General features: G+C 37.1%; 1 protein-coding gene and 1 pseudogene across 7 annotated transcripts in view; one reads left to right on the top strand and one right to left on the bottom strand.

Moving 5' to 3' along the window:
- The window catches only part of WWP1 (WW domain containing E3 ubiquitin protein ligase 1), a 113,773-nt gene that overhangs the window by 68,199 nt on the left and 23,131 nt on the right, over nt 1-22,443 (top strand). For all 7 annotated transcript variants that reach the window (XM_087864772.1, XM_045806025.2, XM_045806023.2 and 4 more), the window contains 8 exons: nt 9,457-9,552; nt 11,357-11,531; nt 13,669-13,723; nt 13,810-13,894; nt 14,024-14,152; nt 16,813-16,888; nt 16,996-17,067; nt 18,822-18,910. In XM_087864772.1, the coding sequence (XP_087720898.1) occupies nt 9,457-9,552; nt 11,357-11,531; nt 13,669-13,723; nt 13,810-13,894; nt 14,024-14,152; nt 16,813-16,888; nt 16,996-17,067; nt 18,822-18,910 (777 nt within the window). The remainder of the gene's footprint in view (nt 1-9,456; nt 9,553-11,356; nt 11,532-13,668; nt 13,724-13,809; nt 13,895-14,023; nt 14,153-16,812; nt 16,889-16,995; nt 17,068-18,821; nt 18,911-22,443) is intronic.
- Nucleotides 7,345-7,814, bottom strand: LOC123797912 (large ribosomal subunit protein uL24 pseudogene; annotated as a pseudogene).

Genomic DNA, 22,443 nt, shown 5'->3' with positions numbered 1-22,443 from the left:
ATGATCTCAGGGTCCTGAAATTGAGCCCAGCGTGGGGCTCCGCGCTCAGCCTAGAGTCTGCTTATCCCTCTCCCTCTGCTCCTCACCCCTACTTGCGCACGCGCGTGCTCTCTCTCTCAAATAAAATCTTTAAAAAAAAAAAAAAAGATGCTTTAAAAAAGAAAAGTTTAGAAGCTTCTAATCCAGGTGAAAAATTAAAATAGCCAGCACTAAGGTGGACTCTGGTCTCATAGGGTGATGATAAGATGCATCCTGGTAATTAGTTGTGAGTAGTATAATAGAAGAGTGGAACTCTTCTGGCTTAGGCGGTACTGTCTTTGTGTAACTGCCCCCGAGTTAACAGTTTTCAAATTTACATCATCTTCTCTCTTTCCTCAGAAATCTTTCTTAGTTCCTGTGTTTCCTCTCTTTGTAACTTGCTCAGCTATTTAGCTAATTACCAGTGGAATCACAGTGCCTGGAATTACGAGTGTTCTGAGAGAAGAGTATTCCAGTCTGGAGATGACGTTGGAGTGTTATGTCAAGCATTATCTCACTCAAAGATCTTTGCATTTGCCCATACTTTTGTGTAGAATGTTATTCCTCTGATATCTGCATGACTCATTCAGGTCTCTGCGCAAATGTTACCTTACTCCAGAGGACTTTTCTGATTTCCCCCTGTTTAAATCAGGCCCTGCTGCACCCATCCACTTACCCTGCCTTATTTTCCCCCAGCTTTTTGCTAGGAAAATTTATAAACATGCAGACAAATTTAGAGAATTTGACAGTGAATACCTCGATGTCTACCAGTAGATTCTGTAATTGACCTTTCACTGTTTGCTTTATCTCCTGTCTCTTCATCTCTATCTATCTAAGTGCAATTCAGTGAGTTGCGGGCATCAGTACATTTTGCCCCTCAGTACTTCAGCTTGTATATCATTAACTAGAGTTCAATATTTGTTTAAAGTTTTTAAGGTAAAGTTTACATAGAAGGAAATGCACAAGTATTAACTATACCATTTTGATGAGTTTTGACAAACACAAACATTGGTTAACTCAAACCCTTATCGAGATATTGAATATTACCATCATCCCAGAAATTCTCTAAGTACCTTTTTCAGTCACTGTTCTGATTTTTTTCCACTATAGATTCTAGATTAGTTTTCCCTGTTGCAGAACTTAATATAAATGGAATCAGCAGGAATGCTTTTGAGTAGGGTTCTTCTAATCAGCATAACTTGTATTATTTTTCTTTATAACACTTAAATCATCAAGTGACATATATTTGTGTCTTGTCAGTTTTCTTTCCACTGGACTGGAAAGGGCTTTATTTTGTTCATTTCTGTACTTCTTGTGCCCAAAACCATACCTGCCACATAGCTGGTACTCAGTAAATTTTGTTAAATAAGTGAATTAATGCCCGATTAAATGATTTTGAGTGAGTGAGCAACTGGGCAAAGGCCCTGGCTTGTAAATACCTCTGAGGAAATGGTTAACAAGGTCAAAACCAACTAAAAAATTCAAGTAAGATAAGAACAAAGGCACTGATTGAATTTTAATAACAAAGGGATTATTTATTATTGACCTTAGACAAAGTAATTTCTGGGAAATAGAGCTGTTTTCAGAGCGCTGTGTGATGGAGTGAATGGGAAGGGTAGAAATGTGTACAAACATTTAAAGAGAACCAGTATGTAAAACTTTACCTGTGAACACAAAGAGAAAGGAATGTTTGGTTGGTGGAAATGCGCAGGAGGAGATAAGAGAATTGAGGGTTAGTTTTTGTTTTATAAAATAGGAGAGACTTTAAAGTTTGTTTGTTTAAATGGGAGAGACTTTAAAGGATAGTCAGCTTCTGATGGGCAGGAGTCTGTGGGCACAGAAGTTAGCAGTACAGGAGAGAAGGAGGTAACTGTTCTTTGTGGTTGAGAAAGGCAAGTCTTACTATCTATCCCATTATCCAAGTTTGAAACCAGTAGTTAGTCAATCAGTAACTAAATTCGGTTATTTTTATTGTAATACATTTCACCAAATTCTTCCACATTTAACTTTTTTTAAAGCAAGGTCTTTGTTCAGTAGTTGGTTTTGAAAATTTATGTATAATGTCCCAATGAGACAGAGAGACTATACTTAAATAGTAGAAAGGAGAATGTTATGGTTGAAGTGATGTGTGGCAGTTATAAAGTAGCACTTAGATCCATGAAATTAAAGAATTTTATTGCGAAGTCTCATCATTCAGCCAAGTAATTTGCACCTACTGGGAAGTATTCATGAATTTCCACTACTGGGATATTCTGATCTCTTGCCAATTCCAGCCCACCACTTTTATAGGACCCATGGGTGTAGCTCTAGCAGGCTGTCACTGTGAGTCACCCAGACCAATCCAGAGTATCATCCTTTGCTCTGCACCTCTCCTTCCCCCTACTAGTACCTTCCTCCATCATTGCTGCCCAAAGCCTTGGTTACCACCTACATATTGGGGACTCAGTTGTGGCAACTGCCATGCTCCAAGAGGTAGAATCTCACTTTGGAGTGACAGCTCAGCAAGTTGCCTCCCCTTGGACCAGCTGCTAGGAAAATGAGGTGGGGCATGACAGTTTTTGCTCTTATCATGTAAGTACCTACATAATATTATTGATTTTGCCTTTCCACTCACACAGCCTAAAATATTTACTATCTGGCACTTTACAGAAGAAGTTTGAGAAAGATACATTCTGTTAGGAGCAAAAACACTGAAATTTGAAAGTGAACCCCTGTTTCGGAAAAATTAAAAATAGGTGGCTAGGGGCACCTGGGTGGCTCGGTGAGTTCAGTGTCCGACTCTTGATTTCAGCTCAGTCATGATCTCAGGGTCGTGACGTCGAGCCCAGCTTTGGGCTCCATGCTGGTCATAGAGCCTAATTAAGATTCTCTCCCTCTCCCCCTCCCTTAAAAAAGAATCCATGGCTTACATTATGCTTGGAACATGAGAGCTTACTTGAATATTTGTTGAATGTTAAATTGGAAATATTTGCAGTTTACCTGAGATAAAACTAGAATAGGACTTCATAGCCTATTATATAGGTGGAACCCTTGGTTATGTTTATTTTTTCCCCCTAATATTTTAATGTGTTTCTGATCACAGGCTAAGACATAACCAAGTAAAATATTTAAGCCATACAAAAACACTCAGAGAATGGTGTCTATATATTATTCCTGCAGTAAGTATTTAAGAGCTTCTCTGTGTCAGACTTTACCCTAGGCCCTGGGTGTTCAGAGGGCCAAGAGAGCCCAAGACTCTGCTGCTATGAAGTATGTGTAACAACAGGCTGACCAGCTGGGGCCTTGCACATACAACCTATTCAGTAATGTCATATAGTGACAGGTTCTGTGAGGAAAGATAGAAGTAGATGAAGAGGTTAGCGAGTAGCTATGTAAATTACTGTTTTGAATACACTTATAGAATTATTTTAAGAAAATGGGATCATACTCTACATGGTGTAGAGTTTTCAGTTGCTTTTTTTTTCCTTCAAGTTTTTATTTAAATTCCAGTTAACATACAGTGTAGTATTAGTTTCAGGTGTAGAATTTAGTGATTCATCACTTACATATAACACCCAGCATTCATCACAATGAGTGCCCACCTTAATACCCATCAGCCATTTAACCCATCCCTCCCAGCCTCCTCTCCAGTAATCCTCAGTTTGTTCTCTATAATTAAGAGTGTTTTCTGGTTTGCCTCTCTTTCCCTCCCCCGCCATGTTTGTCTGTTTTGTTTCTTCAGTTCCACATGTGAGTGACATCATGTGGTATTTGTCTTTCTCTGACTGACTTATTTCACCTAGCACAATACCCTCTAACTCCATCCACGTTGTTACAGATGTCAAGATTTCACTCTTTTTGATGGCTGAGTAATATTCTGTTGTGTATATATACTATCTCTTCTTTATCCATTCATCAGTCGATGGACATTTGGGCTCTTTCCATAATTTGAGTATTGTTGATAATGCTGCTGTAAACATCAGGATGTATGTATCCCTTCAAATCTGTTTATTTATATATTTTAGAGTATGAGTGGTGGGTAGGGCAGAGGGAGAGAAAATCCTAAGCAGGCTCCATGCCCAGTGCGGAGCCCATTGTAGGGCTTAATCTCACCACCCTGAGATCATGACCTGAACCAAGATCAAGAGTCAGATGCTTAACAGAGTGAGCCACCAAAGTGCTTTTGTAGCCTTTAGGTAAATACCTCATAGTGCTTTCTAAAACTTGGTCATATGTCCATGTCAGTATGATTCACACATTCAGCAAATATTTAGTAAATATTTATTAAGCACCTCTGCAGGCACTGTGCTTTGTGCTGTTAGTACACTGATGAGCAATACAGATTTAAACATCATTCTTCATAAAGCTTGTTGATCTATATATGTAGGTTTGCCTTTATTCTTTTCAATTTTTATTTTTATTTTATTTTATTTTATTCTATTCATTGGTTTATTTTTAAGTAGACTCCACACCCAGTGTGGAGTCCAACATGGGGGCTGAACTCACGACCCTGAGATCACAACCAGAGCTGAGATCAAGAGTTGAATGGTTTTATTTATTTATTTTTAAAGATTTCATTTATTTATTTGACAGAGAGAGAGACAGCCAGCGAGAGGGAACACAAGCAGGGGGAGTGGGAGAGGAAGAGCAGGCTCCCAGTGGAGGAGCCCGATGTGGGGCTCGATCCCAGGACCTGGGATCCCAGGACCTGGGATCACGCCCTGAGCCGAAGGCAAACGCTTAACGACTGAGCCACCCAGGTGCCCCAAGAGTTGAATGGTTTTATAGTATTTCCTTGCATATTATTGCTGTGTAACAAATTATTCCCAAATTTAGCAGTTTGAAACAACAAATCATATCATTTTTAAATAGTTTCTGGGGATTAGGAATCTGAAAGTGGCTTAGCTGGGTGCTTCGGTGCAGGTTCTCATGAGGCTGTAGTCATCTGGAGGATGATTAAGTGGAGCTGACCTGGCAAACCCAGGAGAGCTGAATTCTGGCCTGTGAGGGGGACAAGCCTGCTCTCTGCATTGGCACTCTAAAAGGGTCAGGAATTGGCAGCATTAGATATGGTAGGAAGTGGTGGTGAAGATGGCACGATGACAGACAGCAAGATTCAAAGTCACTTTGAGAAATGAATCCTTAATTCCCCTCCCTGCAGCTAGGACTAGTATCCTGCCTGTGGGTGTTTTTTCTGGAAGTTCTCTAACTTGGGAACACCAGGCATACTTGAGGGCAAGGACTGTGCTAAATTGGGACATAAGTGAACCTTCAGGAGATTAGTAAGTGAATAAAGTTATAAGTGAGTTTTCAAACCCAAGCATTCTTACCTACTCAAATCCCAGAATATTGGCAACAGGATTTTACCTTTTCACCTGGATTGAAATTATCTTCTATTGAAACCCCCCACCCTAAAAAGACTAAAAATACTGATACCTATTTGTCCTGCAGTGAAATAGCCTTGTTCTGTACTCCTTCAGTCAATCCCACAATCGGCACCCAGGAACAAAAAGGTCCCAGTCAGTTTTAATATTCTCAGAGACATAGGAGTAGATGTAACATACATTACATTAAAGAAGGAGGTGTTGTAAAAACAGAATACTCCAAGAACCAAAATCTCTTAGAAATCTAATTCAGTGGAAGACTTGGGTAATAAAGGTGAAGAAATTTCTCAGAAAATAGAACAAAAAGATAGGTTTATAAAATAAAAGAAAGAAAATAGAAAATTTAGAGTACCAGTTCAAAGGCGTCTGATAAAAGTTCCAGAAAGAGAGAAAATGGGAGGAAATCCTTAATAAAAAGTCTTAACAAACATGAAGGGCATGAATTTTCTTATTAAAAGGGCTCACCAAAACTCAGGATAATGAGTGAAAATAAATCTGTATTAAGATGCTTTGTTGTGAAAATTTTAGTATGTTGGGGCGAAAGAAAAAAATTTAAACATTTCCAGAGATTTTAAAAAGGGAATAGAAGCAGATCTCATACTTATCAGAATGGCATTAGATTTCTCGGAATCAACACAAGAAGCTGTTAGGCAACTTAATATTGAGGGAAATTAAATGCACTCTAGATGTCTGTAATCAGCCACACTGTTGAGTGTGTGCACAGAATAAAAACATTTTCAGACATCCTCAGTTTCCAAAGTCTGTTTCCCATGTATTTTTTCTTAGGAAGCTACCAGGACTCGTGTTTCTCTAAAATTAACTACTGAATACAAAAGACATGGGCTCCAAATCTTAGGTGTCTTGATAGAAAGGGTGGGAAAGGAATCACCAGCATGATGGTGAAAGGAAGCCCAAGATGGCAGATGTGCCGCAGCTTCACAGTTGGCCGGGCGAGACCAGCAGCTCATCAGGAGGCAACTGTGATTGATAAATACCTGATGAGCCTGAACATTTGGAGAGGACATTTATGCAGCTGGAAAAGTATTTGGAGTTAAATCAATAAGTACATAGAAAATAAGGAAATGGGAGGAAAGGAGACAAAAGAAATGCAGTGTTCCATGACTCAGTTGCCAGGAGGGTTTTATATCACATAACTGTAAGGGTGTGCATGTGTTTGGAATGGTCAGAGGAGGGTAAGTGTTTCAGTGTGTGTATATATGTGTGTGCAGGAAGGAGACTTCCAGCTGCATCTTTCACAGTGAGAAATCAATGTATATTGTTTGAAATTAAATATAAAATAATAAAGTAAGCTTATTAATATGAAAAGAGGTAAATACTGAAAGAATTGGCTAAGACAGTTGAAAATGTTGCATTTGTAGAATGGAAAATGAAGTTAAGGGGACATAGACTGTATGTATGAAGGTGTGTGCAACTGTGAAGGTATGTAACTATGTGAAAGTATAGATAATTTTGATCAAAATTAAAGCTAAATTAAACATGGTAAAGAGTATTTATAAAGAAAAGATGGAAACCTAGAAGTTTTGCTACAGAGGTGCAGTAAAAACCCAAGGACAGATTATAGGAATTAATATCTAAAAATAACAAAAGTACCATTATCAGGAAGTTCTTGAAACTTCATACATTTTGAAGGTATTTGTTTTGGGCTGTTAAGCTTTCCTACAAATCAATAGCCCATTTATATGTGTTACAAATATTCCTGAATTATCTTTAAAATGAAATTCCATATTTGAATCCTGCTTTCCCATGAACTTTTATTATTATATAAAAGCAAATAAAATCTGAAATTTCAGGGTTTTTTTAGTGAAATGCTTTTGTGTAAGAAATACCTAATTTTTGTGGTACAGGGTAGCATGACTGTTCCAGTATAGGATTTTATATGACTGTTTTTTTTTCTACTTTAACAGTTAGCTTTTTATTTAAAGTCATATGTGAGATTACTTTATTACTGCATCTTCTCAATTGTTTCTTCCTTGTATTTGCCCTTTGTCTTTCCTAATTTGGTGAGATTTGGTTTTACGTTCAAGAACCTTTTTGCAGTCTTTGTCCAGTTTTAGTCTAGAGATAGCCACTTTGCTAGGGTGAATTGCCCACATGGGCAGTTCTGCCATTCACCTTCGCTCACTGTTCTCGTTTAGTGTAGATGATGGATTCCTTCCCGTAAACCTGGACTGCTTTGCTAATTTGCTGATCTTTGTAGTGTCCTAGCACAACCTCTACTTCATCATCCTTTTGGATGGGCACAGATTGATCATTGTACTTCTGTCTCAGCTCTTTGCAAAGAGAGGAAGACGTAATCTTCCTCCGAATGTGAGAAGGTGCATTGAAATGCCTTTTTCGGTTTTTGCTCTGGTCAGAAGTCACGAAGGGATTGAACTTCATTTTGGCTGCTGATGCTTCAGCGATGGCCACAAAAGGGAAGAAAGCAATAGTAATTTTTTAATAGATAAGTTTAACAACTTACGTGATCCTGAGTCAGTTGTGAACTTGGACATTTTTATTGTTCGTTGTTACTTTTGAAGCATTTTGTGACTTGTGTTTATTGGATGCAGCTTAAGCAAACTATTAATTTTTTTACATGCCTTTTTTAAGTAAGTCTGTATATATGTGTAAACCTTGCTTAGGGAATAGCTTTAATATGTATAATCATTGTGTAAGAAAATAGTTTAGGGTCGAGTGTCTGACTCTTGGGTTTGGCTCAGGTCATGATCTCAGGGTCATGAGATTGAGCCCTGTGTCAGGTTTCATGCTCAGTGAAAAGTCTCCTTGAGATTCTCCCTCCCTCTGCCTCTCCTCCCACTCTGCGTGCGCTCGCTCTAAAATAAATTTAAAAACTCTTTTAAAAAAGTTTAATAATTAAAGACCTCTTTATCCCAAAGGAATCAAATTAAATTGGGTCCCTGGGTTTAAGAGAGAGAAAAATACTTCCATTTATTCTCCTTTCAATTGAAAAACAAGAATGTTAAACTCAGAAATAATCAAGTTTTTATGTTTTACATTTAACATTTTTCTTCTATACCATATTACAGAAAGAATGGAGAGGAAGAAACAGGAATCACAAAGGAGAAAACAAGAGTGGGGAAAATAAGAGATTGAGAGTCTTTGAGAGGAAACAGAAAAAGATGAAATTGAGATGTCTGTAAACTCAGAAGTTTTACCAAAAACAAAACGGAGATAGTTGTATACGAAAAGACGACGCTGTATGCATGTAGAAGAATTTTTGTGGAGCAGTGTCACCACATACTTTAATGCAGTTTCTGCTTTTAGATGTGTATTTTTGAAATTGCAGGCAAAAGTGGATATTGCCTCTTTACTATTTTGGGCCTTAAGTATGATATTAAGCTGAAAATTCCTCTGCTTTTGATTAAACTTGTCTTTTTTTATTTTTTAAGATTTTATTTATTTATTTGAGGAGAGAGCACAAGCAGGGGAAGGGCAGAGGGAGAAGGAGAAGCAGACTCCCTGCTGATCAGGGAGCCAGTGTGGGGCTTAATCCCAGGACCCTGGGATCATGACTTGAGTGGAAGGCAGCTACTTAACCAACTGAGCCACCCAGGCGCCCCTAGATTTGTCTTTTCTGATAATAAATTTTCTGATGATAAATTCTATAAATTAGTAACTTTTTAAAACTTTAGGTATTACTTTATCCTCCTTTGCTAACTATGTTTACTGAGTTTCCAATACTGTCAATAGAAAGGGAGGGGTGCCTGGGTGGCTCAGTCATTAAGTATCTGCCTTCAGCTCAGGTCATGATCTCAGCGTTCTGGGATCCAGCCCCGCATCGGGCTCCCTGCTCAGTGGGAAGCCTGCTTCTCCCTCTCCCACTCCCCCTGCTTGTATTCCCTCTTTCGCCACCTGTCTCTCTGTCAAATAAATAAAATCTTCAAAAGAAAAAAAAGGGGAATAATTAAGAACTTAAAAAGCACTAATAATTAGGAAAAGAAACTTTGTATGTATGTGTGTATATAACCTTTTAAAGTAAAACTTGTAATTTTCCTGATTATAAGAAGGAATGATTTTTCTATCTTCTATTTTTGTTTTTGGATTTTTATTAAAGGTGGGAACAGAGAAAAGATCCTCATGGTAGAACTTACTACGTGGATCATAACACTCGAACAACCACATGGGAGAGGCCGCAACCTTTACCTCCAGGGTAATGTGGCATCTTTATGCATCTCCAGTTGTGTTTTATCATACATGTGATTTCTTTAACTTACTTATTACAATAAAGTGATTCTTCCATTGTGCATGTTATATTTCCTTCATTTACTTCTGTGAATAATAACTTCAGTAAATGAGATTTGTTATATCGTATCTCTTCTACAGTTAGTCTGAAGGGGCTTCCTCAAGAGATTGTCAAACACTGGCATGAGTAACTGAGACTACTTGTGGAATTTTGGTTCAGTTTTAGTGCTTGTCATTAGTTTTTAAGGAATGAAAGGCCTATTTAGGAAAATTTATATGTATGGTTCTCCAAAGATAGTGATCTAAGCTATGTTATATGAGATTTAATGATACAAGAGATGTGAGAGTGGTTCAAAGTTATGATCTTAAAAGATTACTACAAGTAAAATTGTATTACATTATGGCTAAAATTATAGAGGGTCTTAAGTGAATAACAACATTTCTATTACATGCTAAATAAATTCATGCTGTTAGGCTGTCATTCACAGTCATTCACAAACAGATCTTCCTTTTCCTTTGTGTTCTTATCTTTCATAACTCTTTATACATATTGTGTTGATAGCTAGTTGAATTATTTATATTTTTCTCAAACACTCTGAGGGACACCTGGGTGGCTCAGTCTCTTGAGCGTCTGCCTGCGGCTCAGGTCATGATCCCAGGGTCCTGGGATCAAGCCCTGCATCGGGCTCCCTCTCAGTGGGGAGCCTGCTTCTCCCTCTGCCTCTCCCCCTCTGCTCGTGCTCTGTCTCTTTCTCTCCTCTCTCTCAAATAAATAAATAAAAATTTTTAAATGAATAAGTAAATACATACATACATACATACATACATGCAAACATGCATATCCAAAAAACCACTCTGCCTGTACCTGCAATATTTTCTTTATTGTCTTTGCTACTTACTCAGAATATCTGTCCTTACAGAGGTAACTTAAAGTCCACCAGTATAAAACACATTCCAAGTCCAGAAAATTCAAAGCAAGAAATGTTACTTTCGTGAGATTGGTTGCTGAAAAGATTCTTAAATCATTGTATGAGTTAATGGCACAGAGAAGTGTTTGCAATGGAGCTGAGATGGGGGCAAGTAAGAGAACGCCAGGCTTGCCTTGTCCCTCAAGTAAGCTACATAACTAAGTTAATGGCACAAATTGACTATGGTTATCTGAACTTGGGAGGATGAGGAGAACTTCAGTTGGTGGCAGAATTTTGAGGGAATATTCAAACAGAGATGACAAAGTGAAACATATGATACACTTGGGACCAGCAAGTAGTTGATCTGGCTCTCATGTAGGTCCCTTGAAAGATTTTAGGGGAGATGGGGCCGAAATGGTGATTGGGTTCATTTTTATGCTGTGCTGGAGAGCTGTAATAGGTGGAATGACGTGATTGCATCTGCACTTATGTTCAGCAGCCGGATAATAGCAGGAAGGTAAAGACCTGTAAGAGCTGAGTTACAGCCCTGAACTTGGGCAGTGGCTAGAGGCGCAGATTGCTAGGTGTACAGTGAGCACACAGTAGCTTCTTAACCAGAAAAAAAGAGGGTAGTCAGATTAATACTGAGACAATTCAGTCTTTGGCCCCTTTTTTAGACAGTTCTTAGAAATCATGTAGTGGTAGAATGGGAAGGCAGTTTAGCTAAAAAAAGCAAGTTACATGTTCAAAATTTTAAAGTTATGTTGTCGTGTCTCTGATTTTTAAATTATATGAGTAAACTGTTAACTAAATACTTTCCAGTTTCTGTTTAATTTTTATTGATGCTGCTTTTGTTTGTGGTAGTTGGGAAAGAAGAGTTGATGATCGTGGCAGAGTTTATTATGTGGATCATAACACCAGAACAACAACCTGGCAGCGGCCTACCATGGAGTCTGTTCGAAACTTTGAGCAGTGGCAGTCTCAGCGGAACCAGTTGCAGGGGGCTATGCAACAGTTCAACCAGCGATACCTCTATTCGGTAATAGCAGATTGTAAGATGTCAGTACAACTATTTCCTCCAGGCATTTGCTCTTTTCTACTTTGATGATTTTTAAATGTTATAGACTGCACTGCAAGGTACTTTTTATTTACTCTTTAATAAATAATAATTATTTCTGATATACATACGCACTTTAAGGTTTTTTTAATTCTAGTTTACTAACATAAGTATGGTTTTTGTCTTAAAAAGTGGTAGTTTCCTAAGTGAAATTTCTTAATGAAATAATTTGTCTTTTCTAATTCCCAGTTTTCTGCCTTTAATTATAATCATTTTGTTTGCTTTAAGCAAAACTGGTTACCCCCTGATTTTACTTAAGACTAGTTTTGCCATTTTTTAGCTGTTTGGATTCCCATCCCAGATTCTCAGAAACAACACTTTAATGTGTTTGGCCTACCAAAGATATTTCTGGAATTGGAGATAGTTTTATCCAAAAAATCTAATGCTATCTGGAAATTTGACCAATTGATGGTCCATGTGTTACCATAAGCAAACATCCACAAGAAGACTGGGGGTAGAGGGAAACCTTTGTTACATAGGTTTGATCACAGGAAGTGGAAAATACAAATTTTAAGTACCGGGCATCTCTAGAGAGTGTTTTGAGGCAACTTGAAAACCCAAAACATAGAGGCTAGCAGATAGGGAGGAATTAGGAAAGACACAAAAAGAAAACTTTACTCTTTTTTCATTATCCTGCCTCAGCCTGGCTCTTTCAGCTCCATTTTCTTCAGAGGTTAAATAATAAGTTCTCATTTGCAGGTTGACCCATTTTCCTGGTGATCTGTAGCCAGCAGAGAGGGAGTGGGCCAACCCAGCTTACATAGCAACTCCTGCTGCCACCAATTGCTGGTTCTTTGGTAACTTGTACAGAAATCTGTAGTAAGGTTTCGTTGTTTAGCTGTATATAGTAAACAAGAAATTACATACTGTGTGCTTTTGTTCTGGGTCAGCTTAGCTGTATACGTGAGAACCTTGGGGAAATGGTAGAATTAGGTCATAGGGATGTAGTAGAAGTGTGTTCTTCTGCATAGAACATCCTTAAACAGGTTCAGGTATAATTATCTAAGTATAGCACAAGTCTGGGATAAAAGTCCAGGCTGACACATACATTGGCTTAGTAATGCCACCTTAGGTACCCAGATTCTTTGTGCATTGTTACCCTGCTTCATGCTTACCTCGGTCATACAGAGCTGCTGCCCTTTGGGCTTCATTCCCCAGTGTAGACAAGAAGAAAGGGAGAGGGGAATGAGAAGAGCAGATGGCTTTTAACTTGAAAGTCCTGCCTTTTTACTCGAAAAGGGATGTCCTTACCAGGGACTTCTGCCAGTATTCACTGGCTAGAATTGGTCATTCTACCAGCTCAGCTGTGAGGAGGCTGGGAATGGAATTAGACGGACACATGGCTACCTCGAACAAAACAGTGGTTTGGGTGTGAAGGAAGAAGGCGTGGGAAATGGATATTGGTAAAATTAACAGCATCTATTATAAGGTTATAAAATACTTATCAAGATGCATAACTTTATCATTAAGACAAAATTTTTCAGGTGTGATGATTTTTATATTTATCATTCTTTTCAAATTGATAGTAGAATGTATTTTCTTCTGAATATATTTCTGGATTATAATATATGTAAGCATGAATGTTTTTATTTATGAATATGTAAAAGATACTAATATTAAGATAAAAGTTTACTTGTATAAAGATGAGACTGGATTTTAATGTTGGTTTTGTTTGTAGGTATGTCTTAAGGAGAACTGTGATTATTGTACTTTTAAACAAATAATATTTTTCATTTGAACACGACAATTTTCTATATGCTCTTTCTCTCTCATTTCACTCCTAATAGATTATTATAGAAGGGCTGAAAATTAAAATATTGATCTCAGTATATTATTTCTAAATCATCTTAGAAAAACTAATGATTTTATCAGCTGATGGACTCTTCTTAACTCATGACATTTTTAAATGTACTTTGTGTCTTGGCATCACTATATTCACATTCCTTTATCATATTTTTTAGAAAATTACTATAAAATGTTCTACCAAGTATTTAATTTATCTTTGCTTTTATATTATAGTAATGTTTTTATTTTTCCCTCCAACCCTTTCTCCAATCAGGCTTCAATGTTAGCTGCAGAAAATGACCCATATGGGCCTTTGCCACCAGGCTGGGGTAAGCTGATATTTTGTTGGTAAAAATATCTGAAGGTATGTATAGTATAAATAGTCATTAAATGCTGTGCTCACTCTATTTTTTAGAAAAAAGAGTGGATTCAACCGACAGGGTGTACTTTGTGAATCATAACACAAAAACAACCCAGTGGGAAGATCCCAGAACTCAAGGGTATGTGTGTACTAAGGCCTTAATTAAGTCATCTTACGTATATCTGTAGATAGAATCAAGTAAACCTTGATTCGGATGTTTTTAGTACCTAGGAAATGTTCACCTTGTGACTGTAACTTTATCTTTTAGCTTACAGAATGAAGAACCCCTGCCAGAAGGCTGGGAAATTAGGTATACTCGGGAAGGTGTTAGGTACTTTGTTGATCATAATACAAGAACAACAACATTCAAAGATCCTCGCAATGGGAAGTCATCTGTGTAAGTGGAAACCTGAAGTTCTTAAATGCTGTTTAATGAGGACATAAAAATTTAGCCTCAATTTTAGCAACAGATTGTATTTTGTGGATCAAGAAAACCTATATAAGTAATACCCATCATTGCTTTACATTACTACGGAATGAATTTGTAGCACATAATGTGTAATAATAACGATAGCAAATATTTAGTGATTGCTGTGTGCACAGTATTGCTCTAAGAACGTTGTGTAAACTAGATCATTTTATTTCCCAACAACCCCTTGAGGTGTTTTCACTTTTTCAGCACAGAAAGTGAGGCTTAGGGAGCATACCTAACTTGTGCAAATCCAGACGGAAGGGAATGGAGCTGGTTTCAGACCAAGGCAGTCTATTCACAGTCTGTGCTCTTAACTGCCCATCATACTACTGTAATTCATGAAAGAATGAGATGTCAACACATTTGAATTTTCCAGATAAAAAATGTCTTAAAACAGACCTCACCTTCATCCTTACTCTTAGGTGTGGTATCTTTGCATCACTAAGAAAATAGAAGCAACCATAAAAGGAGTTTGGTTTTTCATTTGTTTGCTTGTTTGTTTTTTGCAAATTCCTACTGTCACATCTGCCCACCTCAAGCATCTGTCTTCCTTCTTAATCCTATAGGTGAACTATCATTGTTCCTACCAAAGGCCAGTCCCTTTGATGGCACTCTAGATCTTCCCCCTTTCCCATTTAATTGCTCCAGCAATTATCATCTTTCTATCCTCCATCATCAGTTTTTCTTCTACTGAATTATTCTTATCAGCTGCTGTTTCTCCTAGATAAAAACAAACCACAACATTTTACCTTTCAAATTAATTCAATGAAAATTCATTTTTATTGTTGCCCTTTAGGAAAAGTACCTGAAAGCATTGTCTCTAGATAGCTGTTTCTAATCTTTTTCAATCGGACTACAAGGAAATTCCGCTGACCCTGAACTTGTTAAGGACACCAGTGACCTCCACATTGTTAATTGTTAATTCAGGGATTAGTTGCAGTCCTGTCTCATTTGATTTAGGAGCATTTGACACAATACATTTCTAGCTACCTCAGCTTCAGAGTATGTCCAGAATCCACTTAGGTCTCACCACGTCTACTGCCACCACATGATCAGCTGGAGTGGTGCCTCTGTCTCTCTGCTTTCTACCCACACCTCATATAATGTTATTCTCCCTTTAGCAATAGGATTGACTTTTTTTTTTTCTATTAAGTATAAAGTCATTCCTGGGTGCCTGGGTGGCTCAGTCGTTAAATTCAGCTCAGGGCATGATCCCAGGATCCTGGGATCGAGCCCCGCATCAGGCTCCCTGCTCCGCTGGGAGTGCTGGAAGCCTGCTTTTTCCTCTCCCACTCCTGTTTGTGTTCCCTCTCTCGCTGGCTGTCTCTTTCTCTCTTTCAAATCAATCAATAAATAAAATCTTAAAAAAAAAAAGTATAAATCATTCCTTCACACAAAAACTTCTCAGTGATTTCCCATCTCAGAGTGAAAAGGAGAGTCCTCACAGTGGCCTCCACGGCCTTACAGAATGTGACCCCTGTTTTCTCTTCAGTTTCATCTCTGTTTTCTCCCCTCATTCACTGGGCTTCAGCTTCATGGGCCCCCTAGCTATACCTCAAGCACCTGGGCTTTCACTTCTGGGTCTTAGTTTTTATTCTGGGCTTTCCGCAGATATGTGCATGACTTAGTGCCTGCCCTCCATGTTTTTGCTCAAATATGAATTTGTCTGTGAACTCAACGCCATTCACCCATTTCAGAATTTTAAACTTCTCCCCATACGACTCATATCTTTTTTACACCGCCATTCTCTCTCTCTCTCTCTCTCATTCCTGTTTGCAGAGCAGGAGTATAAAACGTTTATCCCTTTTTAACACACTTCATATATAGTTTACTTATTTATTCTGTTTTTTTGTCTGTCCCCTTCACTGGTATATAACCTCCACAAAAACAGGTTTTGTTACCTGTTTTATTAACAAATAACACTCTCATCGGCTAGAATAACATCAGGTAATACTATATATTTCACAAATATTTGTTCAGTGAATTCACTTGAACTTAACAACATAATAGAATATTTTCCATCCATTCCAAAATGTTCCATAAGATCATGAAAGATCTTTGTGCTTATATCTTAGGCTCTCCCTCAAAACGCGGAAGTCGCAGGCCTTCTCAATGTGAATCAAACCTATCCCTCCATGCCACCCCCTCTGCCTCTTCCCTCACTGATCCGTTGAGCCATGTGACCTGGGTGTCACTTGTTCTTAGAAGTTGCTTTTCCTTGCATATTATCTTAGCAGTGTTTCTTTCAGTTGGAGATCAGGTTTAAATTGTGGTAGAATTTCCTTCCCTGACTCTTCTGTCTAGAGCTTCTATCCTCCTTAGATTTAAGTATTATCAAAGATTTTTTTTAATAGTCAGTAATAGACTTTAATGTTTCGTTTAACTAACTTCTTTACAGAAGACCCATACAGACATACAGTCTCACTCTTTGTGCTGTCCTCATTGCGCGAGCCTCTTGGTGCATCAAATGTATCTTCTCTCCCAACAAATAACTTTCCTGTGGTCATCTGTAGGACTCTGGTATTGAATATTACATATCCAATTTTATTTTGAATTAATATATGGTTCCTTTTTTTTCTCTTTAGAACTAAAGGTGGTCCACAGATTGCCTATGAACGCAGCTTTAGGTGGAAACTTGCTCACTTCCGTTATTTGTGCCAGGTACTACAGTGGTAAATAAATCTTATGTTCATAATCATTTAGTCTTATCTTTGTACTATGCCTATACTACAGCTTACATGATATCACGATATTATTTTTGTTTTTAGTCTAATGCACTACCCAGTCATGTAAAGATCAATGTATCCCGGCAGACACTGTTTGAAGATTCCTTCCAACAGGTAAGGAAGATTTTATCAGAATAAACAGTTCAACTTGTCTGATTATATTTTATATATATGAAGGGAGTTAGGGCTTAGAAATTTTAAACCATGACTACTACTTACGGAGTGTCCATTATAATAATAGTCATAATTAACCCCATCATGTATTGTCTGATTGCCATATTCTTGGCACTGGCATCTTATAAGTATCATTTCATTTAATTCATCCTCACAACATCCCTTTGAGATAACTCTTATCATTATGTCCATTTCAAATGAAGTTTAAACAGCTTCTGGAACAAGTTGACACATTTTGACACTTTTCTAACACTTCATTAACTCAAACAAGTCTTGATAATACTATCAAATTAAAATTAAATCAGTATGGATGCTTTATTCAAGTATTCCTTCAGTAACCCTAATGTTCGCTCTTACCTCCTGTAGGTTTCAGTTTAAAGGTTATGGTCTCAGAGAGACCTCGTCTGAGCACACTAGTTAAGATAGGAGTCCCTGCTCACCTCCCTCATAGTCTCATTCTAGCCCTTTATGTGTTCTTTTCAGTAACACTTAGCACCATCTGACCCATTTTATTTGGAAGGTAAGCTCCATGGGAGCACAAACTATTTCATTTACTGCTGTTAAGCTCAGTACCTAGAATAGTGCCTTGCACATAGCAGGTATTCAGACATTTGGAGAATGAATAAAATATGTCTGCCTTTCCTGAATCATCTGCAGAATATTTTAAGATAAAAAAAATCAAAATATTATCAGTTCTTTTTTTCTGATGATGTGGAGAATTTTTCATAAAAGTCTTATCATTCCCCCCTGCCCCGAAAGTATTACAATGATGTATATAGGTATACAGGGACTTTTACATAAATAAGCAGCACCCCAAAATCAGAGATGTTCAAATCCTAGCTTAATTTTACTAACTGTTGGAAATTGGGCAAGATACTTAATGCAGCTATTATCAAAACTTTTTTTTGGTTTGAGTTAATAAATTCTTAGCTTGTTCTAAGCTCTGTTTGAGCTTTTTTATAGTAAGTGTACATCTAGATTCATGAAAGACTTTATTTTGCTTTGTCCTCTGGTGTGGGGAGAACCATGGTCTGTTTGATGTGCGTGACTGCCTATGAGGTGAAGTCCTGCTGGTGAGCTGTGCCGTCAACCAGACATGCCAGTCTTGGCTTTGGTTTTGACATGGGTGATGGAAGTAATTCACTGTTACCCAAAAGTAAAGCTTGTTTGCTAGAATCCTAATGTAAGCCATTAAGGATTATGAAAATTGGGTATATGTATTATATAAATTCTTTGCTTTAGCTGAGTTCCTTTCCTACTGAGAAATGGAATATGTGGTATAAGCAGGACCTAGAGCAAGCTCTTTTGCTTCTCATCAAGTGTTGCTAGTTAGAAAAATTTACAAGTCACCTTTTACAAGATTTTGGTAAAATTTGGGGAGTGACAGGGGAAGGAGTATTTTCTAAACTTAAAAGCTTTCTGTGTCACTCTTCCTCCCTTTCCACTAACCCAAAGTTGAACTACCATTTAATAGAAGAGGGGAAAGAGATTTTAGAAGGTGAATCACAGAAAGCTTAATAGAGTAAGGTACATCTCTGCTAGTTTGTGGAACACATCAATTGATCTCGAGTTAAAGGCATTGTTATATGAGCTAAGGAAATGTGTCATTTGGAAATGCAGATGAAATTTGAATTGTTTTGGAAGAAACAATGTATATGAGTGTTTTAAATGTTCATGTTTTTGTTTTTAATTAGATTATGGCATTAAAACCCTATGACTTGAGAAGGCGATTGTATGTAATATTTAGAGGAGAAGAAGGACTTGATTATGGTGGTCTAGCAAGGTAAAATAAAAACACACATCTGCTTTGAAATAAGTATGTCTCCATTGTATGCGATGGATGTATTCTTGAAAAGATAAATTTTTTCAGTAGCAATCCAGTTATTTTTTTTTTAATTAAAATATTAGTACAATTCTAGAGGTAAGCATTATTATTACTGTCTTGGTTATCCTATACATTTTCTCTGCATATGTATGAATTTGTATGTATGTGTGATATAGTACATGTTTGCTATTTTTTTTAAACAGAATTGATCATACAACATGCACAATATAGGAACTTCATTTTATCGTTTTATATCTCATGGACAGCTTTTCATATCCTATATGGAGCTAATAATACTCTCCTTTATTTAACGGTGCTAATGCTCTCTTTTATTTAATGGCTGCATAATGTTACATTGTATGTAGATACCATAATTAATGGATCAGCATGCATAAGGTTGTTTCTTAATTTTTGCTATTATAGCAGTGTATGTTGGTTTTATGTTTGTGTTTTAATCCAGTCTGAGTCCTTTTGAGAATAGTTCTTCATATTCATTAAATACATTGTTAACAGTGGAAAATGTGAAGCAATATGAGTGGGAAATCCTTTTAATTTTTAATTTTTTTAATGAACAACTTTAAAAATTTTTGTTTTGCCCAGACCTAATTTGACAATGATTTATTTTTTAGCAGAACATTCCATTAAATCTTTTAAAAGAATAAAACCTTCTTTTCATAGGAGCAGATCTTTTTAAACTAATATTTCAGAGGTGTACAGAATTACAAAATCACAATTTCAGTACAGCAGGCAGAAAGAGATAGGTGGGAGCATATATGTGGGATATCAGAGGTTTGGTTAATTAGCATATTTTCTTTTCCAGTGCATTATTAAGCTTTTTCAGAAAAGGAACACTACCTATCACAATAAGTGTTCATATCACATCTATTATGATTTATCTCAGTTTCAGGAATGTTCAGACATTAAAAAGAAAAATATACCTTAGAAATGAAATATGGTTTTATTTTTTACAGTGTCTGACTTTATAACATTCATATGTTTGTCTGTACTCGTAGTTACCTCAACTTTTTGGATCTAGTTTTATGTTTTGAGGGTTTTAACACATATATTCAGTTACTCCATACCATGATTTTCTTATTCCCAAATTCTTAATTTTGTTTTTTTGTTTTTGTTTTTGTTTGTTTTTTAAGATTTTACTTATTTATTTGACAGAGACAGCCAGAGAGAGAGGGAGCACAAGTAGGGGGAGTAGGAGAGGAAGAAGCAGGCTCATAGCGGAGGAGCCTGATGTGGGGTCCGATCCCATAGCGCCAGGATCACGCCCTGAGCTGAAGGCAGACACTTAACCGCTGTGCCACCCAGGCGCCCCCAAATTCTTAATTTTGATTCATGTATTCCTGTTTTGGTTTATTCAAGAGTTCACAAGGGTGGTATACTCCTTTAGTTTTGCATGTTTGAAAATGTGATTTCTGTTGCTTTTGTGTATTGATAACTTCACTAGATACAAATTGCTTATGCAACACTAGTTTCTCCACTACTCTGTAGACATTGCTTCACTGTCTTCTAGCACTGAATGTTATAGCGTGTCAAGTGGAAGGCCAGCTCCTTGTAGGAAACTTTTTTTTTTTCCTTTGGATGCCCACACAGTCCTTTTCCTTGAAGTTCGTTAATTTCATTGTTGATTGTTTTATATCTTTTCTTAGGCGCATATTAAGATCTTTCTTAATTTAAGGGAAATTTTCTTCTATTACGTCTTTGAATATTTTTTCTGTTCCATTTGTTCCATTTTTCTTCAGGAACATCAGTCATGGGTATGTGGAATCTTCTTTGTCAGTTTTACATGTCTGTCATCTTTTCTCTGATTATTTTTATCTTTGTGCTTTTCCATTTTGTTTTGATTTTCTCAAACCTATCCTCATGTTACTGTATGCAGTACTGCCCTACATTTTGTTGCTTCTAATGTGATTTTTCTTCATTAGTGGCTTTACTATTTTCTTCATTTTCTTCTCTAGGCTCTGCTAGCTCATCTGTTGTCTCATAATTTTTTCAACCTCTGGTTTATCTTTTGTTTATTTGAGAGTATAGGAAATGATGTGTTGAAAGTGAACTCTTCCACCTCTTGTTAGTTATAATTTTTCCTTCTTTTCTTTTAGTGTCAGGGTATACAGGTCAGATACCATGTATAGGCATTCTTCCTTTGAATGTATTCAGTTTTCTCTGGGCTGCTGTTTGCTAAAAGTAATCTGCAGCAACTAGAAAGTTTATTTCTAGTTTTTTTGTGTCTAAACACATTCTCACAGATCTGTCAGTCCTTTCCCCTGGGGTTCTTGTTACAGTGGGAAGTCACTTGGTTCAACTACTACTTTGGGACTGGATTTAGTTTTGTGAATTGGTGTTTATCATTTCTTAGTTGATTTTGTTTAGGGGAAGACTCCCTTCTCTACCGATCAGGCAGTTTCTGAGATTATTTTTTAAAGCTTTAGAAAAGCTTTTGTAAATGGGCTTCCAGGCCAGATTTAGCATGCCTAGTAATGGCTCCCATTGAGATTTTAATTTTTTTTTAAATTACTTGACAGCATTAAAGAAAATCACTAGATTATGTTTAAGAATCAAGATTTCTGCCTTCTCTTTAAAAACCCTAAACCCATGTTCCCACCTTTTGACATGGCATCAATTGGCTGAATCTGCATAGCTGATTCAGCCCTGTAGGATAGATACACTCTTTTTCACTCTGTGCCCACCACTGCGCTGTCATCTCAGGACAATGATTATCTACTTAGAAAGAATTCTTCCTTACAACTGGAATAACTTTTATCAGGGATACAATGAAGAATGGGTGATTGTTGGTTAAGTAGAGAATGTGAAGCCCAAGCAGAGAAGGAAGCCACGTGTACTGATCACTATAAGCATTTGAGCTGTTCCATGGAACCCTGCTTTAGAAGAAATTGATGTTTAAGAGAGTCTTGCAGATTGGGTTTATTTTGTAGTATGAATTATTAATCTTTTATCCAGTTGGATTTCATTATTAGACTTTGATAAATGAGGCAAAATGGGTGGTGATAAGTTAGAGAATGCTTATTACATTTAAAGATTTCATGTGTTTCATTTTAGTTCCATTTGTAATATGTTGGCAATAAAACTAGAACTGTTCCATAGCAGCAGTGCTGTGTATGTCAGTATCACTGGCAAATACTTACTAAATCCTGTTGCATATAGATCCTAGAATGCCTGTGAGTTAAGGATACAAAAATATACATGAAGACTTGGCCTTTGCTTTTGAGGAGCTTCTAGTCTAATGGATGGGCAGGTCATGTACAGGAAAATGAATAATATTGTGGTTGTTATCACAGTATGACCAAGTATTCAGTGATTGATACAAATAAATATGCTGAAAGTTCCTTCAAAAAATTGAAGTGGGATGAATTTCAATTGGACTGAAAGCAAAAGTGGGAGCTACATAGGCTGAGTTGACACTGAGGAGACGTACCCAAACAAAAGTATGGCATAGAAATAAGCATGTTATCTGTGAGTAG

This window comes from Ursus americanus, chromosome 9 (assembly GCF_024610735.1).
Source record: "Ursus americanus isolate L20-20 chromosome 9, mUrsAme1.1.p, whole genome shotgun sequence".
Taxonomy (NCBI): Eukaryota; Metazoa; Chordata; class Mammalia; order Carnivora; family Ursidae; genus Ursus; species Ursus americanus.
Note: the sequence above shows the minus strand (reverse complement) of the source record. Positions and strands in the feature narration are given on the sequence as shown.